We start from the raw sequence: 12,454 nt of genomic DNA, 5'->3' as shown, positions 1-12,454 counted from the left end.
CACTCTGTCAGGGGGTTCTGCCGTCCTCCTTTCTGACCAGTCACCCGTTCTCACACTCTGTCAGGGGGTTCTGCCGTCCTCCTTTCTGACCAGTCACCCGTTCTCACACTCTTTCAGGGGGCTCTGCCGTCCTCCTTTCTGACCAGTCACCCGTTCTCACACTCTTTCAGGGGGTTCTGCCGTCCTCCTTTCTGACCAGTCACCCGTTCTCACACTCTGTCAGGGGGTTCTGCCATCCTCCTTTCTGACCAGTCACCCGTTCTCACACTCTTTCAGGGGGCTCTGCCGTCCTCCTTTCTGACCAGTCACCCGTTCTCACACTCTGTCAGGGGGTTCTGCCGTCCTCCTTTCTGACCAGTCACCCGTTCTCACACTCTGTCAGGGGGTTCTGCCGTCCTCCTTTCTGACCAGTCACCCGTTCTCACACTCTGTCAGGGGGTTCTGCCGTCCTCCTTTCTGACCAGTCACCCGTTCTCACACTCTGTCAGGGGGTTCTGCCGTCCTCCTTTTTGACCAGTCACCCGTTCTCACACTCTGTCAGGGGGTTCTGCCGTCCTCCTTTCTGGCCAGTCACCCGTTCTCACACTCTGTCAGGGGGTTCTGCCATCCTCCTTTCTGGCCAGTCACCCGTTCTCACACTCTGTCAGGGGGTTCTGCCGTCCTCCTTTCTGGCCAGTCACCCGTTCTCACACTCTGTCACGGGGTTCTGCCGTCCTCCTTCCTGACCAGTCACCCGTTCTCACACTCTTTCAGGGGGTTCTGCCGTCCTCCTTTCTGACCAGTCACCCGTTCTCACACTCTTTCAGCGGGTTCTGCCGTCCTCCTTTCTGACCAGTCACCCGTTCTCACACTCTTTCAGCGGGTTCTGCCGTCCTCCTTTCTGACCAGTCACCCGTTCTCACACTCTTTCAGCGGGTTCTGCCGTCCTCCTTTCTGACCAGTCACCCGTTCTCACACTCTTTCAGGGGGTTCTGCCGTCCTCCTTTTCATCCAGTCACCCGTTCTCACACTCTGTCAGGGGGTTCTGCTGTCCTCCTTTCTGACCAGTCACCCGTTCTCACACTCTGTCAGGGGGTTCTGCCGTCCTCCTTTCTGGCCAGTCACCCGTTCTCACACTCTGTCAGGGGGTTCTGCCGTCCTCCTTTCTGACCAGTCACCCGTTCTCACACTCTGTCAGGGGGTTCTGCCGTCCTCCTTTCTGACCAGTCACCCGTTCTCACACTCTTTCAGGGGGCTCTGCCGTCCTCCTTTCTGACCAGTCACCCGTTCTCACACTCTTTCAGGGGGTTCTGCCGTCCTCCTTTCTGACCAGTCACACGTTATCACACTCTGTCAGGGGGTTCTGCCGTCCTCCTTTCTGACCAGTCACCCGTTCTCACACTCTTTCAGGGGGCTCTGCCGTCCTCCTTTCTGACCAGTCACCCGTTCTCACACTCTGTCAGGGGGTTCTGCCGTCCTCCTTTCTGACCAGTCACCCGTTCTCACACTCTGTCAGGGGGTTCTGCCGTCCTCCTTTCTGACCAGTCACCCGTTCTCACACTCTGTCAGGGGGTTCTGCCGTCCTCCTTTCTGACCAGTCACCCGTTCTCACACTCTGTCAGGGGGCTCTGCCGTCCTCCTTTCTGGCCAGTCACCCGTTCTCACACTCTGTCAGGGGGTTCTGCCATCCTCCTTTCTGGCCAGTCACCCGTTCTCACACTCTGTCAGGGGGTTCTGCCGTCCTCCTTTCTGGCCAGTCACCCGTTCTCACACTCTGTCAGGGGGTTCTGCCATCCTCCTTTCTGGCCAGTCACCCGTTCTCACACTCTGTCAGGGGGTTCTGCCGTCCTCCTTTCTGACCAGTCACCCGTTCTCACACTCTGTCAGGGGGTTCTGCCATCCTCCTTTCTGGCCAGTCACCCGTTCTCACACTCTTTCAGGGGGTTCTGCCGTCCTCCTTTTCATCCAGTCACCCGTTCTCACACTCTGTCAGGGGGTTCTGCCGTCCTCCTTTCTGGCCAGTCACCCCATTCTAACATGCTCTTCCCCCCACTCCTGCAAATCCAGCCGTTTCCCCCTCTGTTTTGCTTCTGATGTGTCATTTACGTCTGAACTGCCTTTCTGTACAGTCAGCTCCAGAAATGACAGCACTGTCGCTCTGCGGCCTGCCCCAGGACTGCAGAACAAATGTATTAGAGAGCGATGATACCTCAAGTGACCTAGTGGCATGTAATTTTAACATGCTGTGACAATTTTTAAAGCAAATACACGGAGCTTAAAGAAAAAGTCCACAGCTGATAATAAAATGTAATGGAAAATTAATGGGAAAATGTAAAAATGTTCAATGAACATTTTCAATGTACAATGAACTCTTAAGTGCAGTAAACACATAATTTCTCCCTTTGATCACTGGCTAAAGAAGTCTCAGTATAACACAGGCCTCTGCCTTCTGCTACACACAAACAGTCAATTAATTGCTGAAGACCAGGAGCCCCCTGAGATGGCTCTTTCTGTGCTGAACATTCCAGGGACAATTTTACAGAAAAGCTCCAATGTGAAATTTCCTCACCTGTGATCATTTAAGCTGGTCAACTGTTCCCAGCTCTGTCCACCACGCCTTTTGGAATCTTATCTCCTGCTGTAAAGTCTCTGATGCAATCAGTTTACAGTTAGCCCTCTGCGTGGTGGGAAAACTCTGGATAAACTAATTCACACTGGGACAGACGTCAAGCATGTAACAATTACGTCTAACAATCTCCTTTACTTCCTCTGGCAACCCTGAAAGGTTCGCCTTCATCCTGCTTTTTTTTTTTTTTTGCAGTTTTTGGCCAGGGCTGGGTTTGAACCTGCCACCTCCAGCATGTGGGGCCGGCGCCCTACTCCTTGAGCCACAGGCGCCGCCCTACCTTCATCATGTTTTCACAAACCAGGACACTGACTCACGAGTGAAGTAACTAGTGTGGCCTGTGCTGCTCGCAGGGCAGACTTCAGCTGCCCTCACTTCAAATTCAGCATTCTTTCTACGCTACCCCTCTGCACCTCATGTACTGGTACCGCACCCCTTTCCAGCGGGCATGTATGTCTCAATAAAAAGCAAACCCTGAGCTCAGTGGAATGAATCTCTGAACAGACAAGCTGCGTGCGGTACTGGCGCCGTGTGGTACGATGGGTTTTGTGGACACAGGAGCCATTTTGGTGATGCGCGTTCTCCCAGACGGCCTCCACGTCACTGATATCTTTGCTCCAAGTTAGGACTTAAAGTATAAGGATGCAGACATTACAATTCTCACTCAAAAACTGAATTGACTTTTGATAATTATGATACTTTTTTGGATAACAATCACTCTTGCAGCTTTTTTTTGCAATTTTTGGCTGGGCTGGGTTTGAACCCGCCACCTCCGGTACATGGGGCCTGTGCCCTACTTCTTTGAGCCACAGGCGCTGCCCTCTTGCAGCTTTTAATGAATGAAAAAAGTCACTGGAACAAATCACCTGGAAACCTTCTGTTTGCCTGTCTCTATCTTTGCAGAAGGCTCTACTCTCCCCAGGCACCAGAAGCCGAGATCTTTCTTCACATCCACATTTCCATATTCAGCCTCTCCTGCCTTGTTCAGTATGAAAAATTCTACACAGACCAGATATCCTGCATTATCTTTTATCTATGTGGATTTGTGACTTATTCCACTTACAAAATGGTAGATTTGCAGACCTAATTCTAAGGCCTAGATCAGTGTCTGGCACGTGGTAGAAAACACAGGTGTTACTGCCAAGTGCAAAAAACAAGGGTTTCTGCCCATCCAGCATGGCCACATTACTCCTCCTCCCTTCTACACTGTCCCTTAAATACCTCAGACACATGGAAAGTGTGGGGCTTCTCTGAAAATCTAACTAACAAGCTCTCTGGGTATATATACCTCAGCCAGACATATGTCTCATCTGACAGCTAATCTCTTCTTCCAGCACAAATGCTGTAGCCTGCACATTGTCTATAAAGACATGGATGGCATGGACAAGCCTTTTGTCTACAGATATACAAAGAATTTTTGCAATTGTACCACTGGTCACGTTCTACAGGCCTGTGACCCACATCCTCTTCTCCACAATCCCCGGGAAGGTATCCACAGACCACTTGAAAAGGTGCAGCCTTCCCTACAGAAATTTCCCTAGGAATAACTAGCAGAGCTCCCACATCTCTTTTTAAGGAAAATGTGATCTTCGGCACATCTAGATCTGGAGGGTAATAAGGTGACATGGGCTGGGCTCTCAGCAGAAAAGTAAACAATTACTCCAATTTGGAATGCAATGATGTGTGCCCACAGTGTTGGACATGCTGAATTAACATTCAATGCACATAACACGTGCCCCACACCGCAAGGTTCAGCAACTTCCCTGGGGGGGGAATACAAATGACACTTGTCACCAACATGACCCGACTCAGTCATTAACCCTGACGGTCCTGCTAAATCCCTGCCCTGTCTAATACTTCTCTACGCCTAACAAAGGGGGCTTGACTTTCACCTATAATCACCAGCAACCCAGAAACTACACTCTTTCCCTACTTACAGAGGACCTAACTTCTATTTTCCAGCTGATACAACTGCGGTCCGGAGAAGGTCAATGCAAATCTAAGGTCGAAGAGTTGTAGACATCTAGTGTCCAAACTTCCAGCTCTGTATGACCGAGGATGGGAGGGGCAGGGGACCCTATTCAAAATATTAATCTTACACTAGTAAGTAAAGAAAGTGAATACAAATCTGTGCACACAGGAAACCTTCTGAACTGTCAAACAGTGGCAATGGCCAGAGAGAAGTAACACAGAAAAGTTTTTCATAAATATCTGTATTTTCCAAAATTTCTGGCAAAAAAATCACACTAGTTTTATGACACAAAAAAGAGAGAATAATTGTGACAGAATACCCAACTCTGTTCACACCGGTCGCCGTCGGCCCTGACAGAGGTGCGTGCACAGTTGAGGCAGGGCGGCACTTACCCACCAGCTGGGGGAGGGAGGACGCCTCTCGGTCCAGCAGGATGGACCCTTTCTCCACGCACGTCCTCAGCTCGAACAAGCTGTGCAGGGACAGTGTGGCCACATGGGGCTTGCTCCATCTTTCCCCACCCTGTTCCACTTTTTCTTCAAATTTTATCCACCTAGGAAGATCAAATTAATGAATAACAATTAATAGAGTTCTAATCTCCTCTGGAAATAGCAATGTCAACCCTCCATCTCCACCCCCACCAGCATTTCTAAAATGTCTCCTTTTGTGGCATCTGGATAGCTTATTTTATCATTAGTTACATAATCTTCATAAACACACCTAAACAGAATCACTAGACTGCTCTTTCCCTAATGTTAGAGAAGAGAAAAGCAAACCAAAAGAAACCAAAGCACCTGGGTGTTATATCTGCCTATATGTAACCATGAAATCTTCTTAACAATCATTATTTAACTAAACTTTTTAAATAAGATAGAAAAAATATATACATTTCAAAAATTCTCCATGTGGGCAGAGCCTACCGGGTATAAAAATAACCGCCATTATGAAGGATCTGTTGTGACTTCCCAGGTAAGTTCAAATGAGGTGATGAACCAACACTGATCTCAAAAGCATGAGGAAGGTGATGCGTGAAGCAGGGGCCTGAACGTACAGTGTTCTGGAAGAGGGCCGGGGAGGTTTTCCTCTAATATACATTTCTCAGCTGACGCCTGCTCCCCTATCACTGGAATTCTAATAAAAGCTTTACCCTCAAATCTGGTCCACATGTGTTTAAAAATACACAAGCTCAGGGAACAACAGCTCTGTTCTGATAATTACAGGTCTCCTGTTACCCTTAGCAATGGGACAAACAGCCCTCTTCCATAGCTGCCACTCTCTAAGACTCCTGGACGTTTTGATAACTTAGCAATAGATAGTGATAAGAAACTTAATGGGAGTGAGAGGGAAGCACATGAGACCGACTTTCTCTCCCACGCCCGGCACACGAGCGGCAAGGCAGCGTCATTTTTCTATTCAGCATGAGCCAAACAGAAATGCTCTTTTCTTTGACCTCAAACCTTCTGAAAGATATTGAAAAAGATAAAGAGGAGGTTAAAAATTGCTTTTCTGCATTCTTCGCCCAAAGGTTTAATGATTGAAAAACATTTTCCTAGAAAAAGCTAAACACTCACCGAGCTCGCTAAGACAAGAACAAAGGGCAGAGATCAGAGAAAGCGCCACAGACGGTGCATTTACAGGGACTCTCCCTACAGGACCGGAGGGGCACACAGGGAACCAGCACTGAAAACGCATCCAAAGAGCAGCCCAATGTCAAAGCAAATTAGGAATTTTAATCCAGCCCAACACTCATATGATTCAGAAGCAATTTAGCCATCTCCAAAGCCTCTCGCAGCCAGACCGCTGCCCAGGGCAATGGCCACCCATCTCCACCATCATCCAAAATTCTACGACCCTCCTGTACCCCCCAAAATGTAGTCAGTGAGATTTTTAGCTGTAAAAAATCAACAACACCAAGGAGGTTCTAAACTTAGTTTGAGGACTGGTCTTAGCTTACTTCTATAAAAGTAGTAGAGATAATTTTTTTTTTAAAAGACCCCTAATACTCTGGTGTGTGTGTTCACATCTGTGTGTGCCATTAAATTAGTATTTCTTCATTTTGGTTCAAGTTAGAGCCAGAGAAATAGGAGGAACTGGGATAAAAACGACAATCTTTTATTACACTCTTATAGAATTAAATGGGTTTAGGCTCGGCGCCCGTAGCCCAGTGGTTACAGCACCAACCACATACACCAAGTTCAAACCTGGCCTGGGCTTGCTAAACAACAATGATAACTACAACAACAGCAACAAAAAAAATAGCCGGTATTGTGGCAGGAGCCTGCCTGTAGCCTCAGCTACTTGGAAGGCTGAGGCAAGAGAATCCCTTAAGCCCAAGAATGTGAGGTTGCTGTGAGCTGTGACGTCATGGCATTCCACTACAAAAAAAAAAAAAAAAGTATATGGGTTTAACCACAATAATGAAAATAAATAAGGTAATTGGGGTTATTTTAAGAGTTTCATGCATGTATCACATTGGTTAACCTTGGGTAGGACATATGCTCATGCTTGCTCACAGAATCTCTAAGCACGTTTATTAGAATTTCTTATATGAATTATATTTACATCTGATATGATACCTTACTGCGCAAGATAAGACTGCAGGCGACAGAAAATTCCACAGCATATGAAATCAAGCAGGGTTACATAGATCTATGTAATCTATAAAGTGTGTAAGGCTCCTTGATTCTTACTCCCAAGAATATACTTATGTTTAAGGGTTAGAATCTTTGGTCACAGAATGTAAACCCAAGATAAAGGACGTGGGCGGGCAAGGAGCTGTGTGGAGTGGAGGGCATGCAGCCTCCCGGGGGGCCTCCGGGGCCCCCTGCCCGCTCACGGGGCCTCCCTGCCCGCTCACCTTTCCTAAGCGAGCGGCCCCTGCTGTCTGCCGCCATCACCCTGGACAGCCAGCCTGCTCCTTAGAAGAAACCAAGCCTTGCTCACTATACACAGTACAGGACAGTGGCTCTTCTCGCCATTATCCTCAATATGATCTGAAAGTTGTGTCCCCACAAAATTCACATATTGACATCCTCACTCCCAAGATGATGGTTTGAGGAGCCAGGGCCTTCAGGAAGTGATTATGTGGATGACAGTCCTTACAAAAGAGACCACAGACAGCCCACTCGCCTGTCCCACCACTTGAGGACACAGTGGGGAGGTGCTGTCCATGACAGAGCATCTCCAGGCTCTGGATCTCTGGCACCTTTGTCCCAGGGCTCCCAGCCTCCAGAGCTCTGGGAACACCTTTCTGCTGTCCACAAGCGACTCCATCTGGGGATTTGGTCACAGCAGCCTAAAAGGGCTAAGACTGCCCAAAATATGTAAGTTTAGTAAAATTTTCCTTAAAAAGAAAAAGCAATGAAGCCACTGCAGTCTTCTGTGGCCTGTCTTTTGTCACTGCTCTCCATAGTGTGCTGCAGGTGACCCAGCTGGACTCAAGTATGACATCAAACAAGCTTAAAGTGCATTTAGAAATCACAAATCCAAACTAGGCTGAATTTATGGAATAGCATCACTCAGCCTCCTGGATTACACAGCTCTTAGGTCAAGATTTAATGATAAAGAAACATAAACTCTCGAAACTAGCTAGCTCCTTAGAATCTGTATTCCTCAGTGGTAAATAACATCTCACAGCTCAGTTCAACTTCTCTTTTACTTTGAATTCAGTAAATATTGGATGTTGTAGTGATGTGTAGCTTAAATGGAAGTCTGGGATAGTGCCTATTAAATTCCTTCAAAATGCACTACACTAATTGTTCGATAGACTGATTATATTTCCAAAATACACATTTAGAAATAAAATACTGGTTTGCCCATTTAAATAGATCATCTGCAGGTAGTCTCACTCCAGAAAGTATACACGCTGTGTCTATCCTCCGCACCCTTCAAGGGAAAATGGGAAAGAAGAAAAGTGAACGCTGTTCATCCAAATCAGAAGGCATTAAAGCACACAAGCAAGGGGGCCAAAGTGCAGCCCATCCACGCACCAGCTACTCTGTGACCGTGCACAGGAGCCACGTGATCACATCTTTTTGAAAAGAAGACATTTGTACCACAGACTATGCTAAAAGCCACTATCTACCCTTCAGAATAACTCTGAATAGCCAGGTATTTGCAAAGTTTCCTGCTCTTAGGATCTAACATGTTGCAGAAAAATTCATCTAGAAGTCGGCTTTTTTAAATGTTTCCAAAACTTTTGTAACTTTGGAGGAAGAGTTTATTAGATAGTTTATTTATTCCAAAGTCTTAGAAGAATAATCATGAAGTACTTTGCAGTTTGACACACTTTGAGCAATTGCCAAGCAAACATTTCACTCCCTTTCTGAAGAAACAGAAGACCCACAGGGAATCGCTGAATTTTGCAACTTTCCAATCATATGATTAAATACAATTAGGAATAAAACAAGACCTCTAACTTAAAATCACGCCAGTTTTACAGTGGAAAATGGAAAATAGGCATGATCTTTACACTACAGTAGAACCCAACTTTGTGCAATGATTGAAATGATAGTAAATTTCTTGCTGACTAGTAAGTGCCCATCACACGCAGAAGCAAATGCTTGTGTGTACCTGGGAGATGATGTTTTTAAGGAACTCTATGTGTGTTATTGGTATTTTTTACACAAATTATATTTATATCTACTATGATAACTTACTGCTCAAGATAAGACTGTAGAATTACAGCATAAATGGAAGTCTGGGATAATGCCTATTAAATCCCTTCAAAACTGACTGCACTATTGTAAAACCTACAAAATTCTAGAATTCTCATATTTCCAGATAAACTATGAAAGTGAACAATCACGTAAATACAACTACATAGAATTACACAGAAAATTAAATTCCATAAGCCTTTGTCTTATAGAAAAGATAAATATGGTCTAAAGCAGAATTTCCTAAAGTAATTGAGGAGGGGAAAGAGAGAGAAGCCAGTGCAGCCTGGGGGAGAAGGGCCTCCCAGAGCCCACAGTGGGAGCATGTGTGTGCACTGTGGCCATGACCTTGACCTTCCTCGGGTCCTCCCAAGGTCGAGGTCGATAGCTCGAGCTGTCTGGCTTGAGGAAAACATCAATAACCTTTTCCTCTGTTGGCTTGTGTTTGCTGAAGCTGGTGACGGCTTTCCTTTGCACCTAGTTTGGCACTAGGTTTGAATTGCACTGGAGGAGTGATCTTTAACACATATTCGTCATTCGTGCAGCAGTGGTAGAGCCCAGCTCTGTCTATCTGGAGAGTCACTGAAGAAAAATTAAAAGCCGACAATTGCAGCGATATCCCTAAGTCAAAGAAATAGAGAATCTGGACAGGAAGAAAAGGTCCTTTTCTTTTGACTTTGGGTCATCGTCAAAGCATGAATTACTCTTTTACCAGTTGGCTTTATGAACCCACTAGCTGAGGCCTCGTCACCTAGACAGTCTTACTGGGAGCACAGGCTTCTTGCCAATTCTACAAAATTCCTATGCAGTTATTGCCACATCACTGCAGGTCACTGTTCTGACGACCAAACCAGCAGAAGTACTCTCTAAGAGCAAGTGGCGTTCTCTGCCATTCCAATGGCCACGTGCGTTTTTCAGGTCTGATAGGCTCACCCTTTGGACAGTCTTCAACTTGGAAGACTATTTTGGAAGAGCCACTGAAAATCCAAAGTTCTAACTTTTAGGAAAGAGAAGAACCTGGGTAAGATATAAAAAAGAGGGTGATATTAGTTCACCCTTTTTTACGGCTGATTAGTACTCCATGGTGTACATATACCATGTTTTATTAATGCACTCAAATACTGAGAGGCAGTTGAGTTGATTCCACACCTTTGTGACTGTGAATTGTGCTGCAATAAACATTCAAGTACAGGTGTCTTTTTAACAAGCTGGACAGAAATGAAGACCATTCTTCTAAGGGACATATTATAAGAATGGGAAAACAAACACCACATGTACTCGCTATTAAATTAGAACTAATTGGTCAACACCCATGTGCACATTTGGTAAAACTCAATGGAAAGCAAGAGGTGGTAGGGCCAGGTGGTGAAAGGTAAATTCTCATCTAATGGGTACAATGCGTGTTAACAGATGAGGGGCACACTTACAACTCTGACTCAAACTATACAAAACCAATCCATGGGGCAGCACTTGTGGCTCAGTGAGTAGGGCACCCACCCCACATCCCGAGGGTGGTGAGTACAAACCCGGCCCAGCCAAACTGCAAAAAAAAAAAAATAGCCGGGCACTGTGGCAGGTGCCTATAGTCCCAGCTACTCAGGAGACTAAAGCAACAGAATTGCCTAAGCCCAAGAGCTGGAGGTTGCTGTGAGCTGCGACACCACAGCACTCTACTGAGGGCAATAAAGTGAGACTCTGTCTCAAAAAAAAAAAAAACGCAATCCATGTAAGCAAAACATTTGTACCCCTTTAATATTCTGAAAAAAAGAAACAGACATTATCCCCAAGGCAGTGGGGTAGAGTTGGCTGTTACTTTGAACTTCATGTAAACAAAGGCTTCTCTTGTTCAGTAATACATGACTATGGTGCTTTCTAAGACTTAAAAGAGGACATTTCCCCTGTTATTGAAACAATTCTTATTTTTCAAGGCACCAACCGGAAATTCCTTAAGTTGGACTGAAACCACAGCACCACTGAGGCTCAGAGTAGGGCATCCTTGGTCAAATTAGACCATTGTCCAACTGAGAAATATGGAGCCTTAAAAGGGAAAGAAGAAAGGTATTGAGTTCTGCAGGGTATAGACTCACAGCAGAAATTATATTAAGCTAGAAAAGTCTAGAGGGTTGGCTCACTATGGAATAAAATAGTGCATCAATTGGGGTTTTCACAGAAAGGCAAAGAATCCTCATATTTATAAACTGACCAAAAAGAGATTCATACCACATCTTCATATATATGTAAAATTAATCCTTCCTAAACACTAAAATGTTATTAGTCTGGGAGGCGTGGGAGCATTTATTGAAGGAGAAAAACTCCTTTATTAAATCAGAAATCACAGCAAAGCTCAGCACGTGACAGGAAGAGAAAACCACTGATAACTTGGATATTGGTGGAGGCATCATGACCACCAAGTCCCTCCCGGGATTCAGAAGGAGCAATAAACTAAGGATCAAGGGTCTATTTCTCTATTCATTGATTTTATTAACCAAGGTTTCTTGAGCACAGACCATGTGCCGCGTGGCTCTAGGAATATAGTGATGAACCAAACAACCCAAAGTTCCTATCCTCAGAGAGCTTTGATTCTACTGGGAAGGCCGGGAGCATGGCTCACACCTATAATCTGGGAGGCCTCTGGGAGGGCAGGGCTGGTGGAAATGCTTACACTCAGGGGCTCAAGACCAGTCTGAACAAGAATGAGGCCCCATCTCTACTAAAAAATAGAAAAATTAGCCAAGTATTGTGACAGGTGCCTATAGTCTCAACTGTTTGGGAGGCAAGAGGATCACTTAAATCTCAGAGTTTGAGGTTTCTGTAAGCTGTGATGTCAGAGTACTCTTCCCAGGGGACAGAGTGAGACTCTGCTCAAAAAATAATAATAATAATTCTATTGGGAACAGACAATAAAATATACGATATGCTAAATGGACATAGGTACTAAGGACAAGAATAATGAAAGGTGGGGGAAGGTGTTGACTTCAGTGACACCAGTGGACCAGCCACTAAATAAGTAAATATGTTTGAAAATACAAGAGGACCCCTGTACAATGACCCCCAAGGGGCTGTGACAAACTGGTCCACACAAGGAGGTGGTCACCACAGGAATGAGGCCCGCGGACGGTGCCTGTGGCTCAAAGGAGTAGGGCCCCATATACCGGAGGTGGCAGGTTCAAACCCAGCCCTGGCCAAAAACTGCAAAAAAAAAAAAAAGGGAATGAGGCTCAC

The 12,454-nt window shown here is 45.7% G+C and overlaps 1 protein-coding gene across 3 annotated transcripts in view; it reads right to left on the bottom strand.

Annotated features, from left to right (window-relative positions):
- Positions 1-12,454, bottom strand: part of SLC4A4 (solute carrier family 4 member 4) — a 394,952-nt gene that overhangs the window by 182,953 nt on the left and 199,545 nt on the right. For all 3 annotated transcript variants that reach the window (XM_053566691.1, XM_053565978.1, XM_053567426.1), the window contains exon 5: positions 4,970-5,130. In XM_053566691.1, coding sequence (XP_053422666.1) covers positions 4,970-5,130 — 161 coding nt within the window. The remainder of the gene's footprint in view (positions 1-4,969; positions 5,131-12,454) is intronic.

The sequence above is a fragment of the Nycticebus coucang genome, chromosome 1, assembly GCF_027406575.1.
Source record: "Nycticebus coucang isolate mNycCou1 chromosome 1, mNycCou1.pri, whole genome shotgun sequence".
Classification (NCBI taxonomy): domain Eukaryota; kingdom Metazoa; phylum Chordata; class Mammalia; order Primates; family Lorisidae; genus Nycticebus; species Nycticebus coucang.
This window is presented reverse-complemented; position numbering and strand designations above follow the sequence as displayed.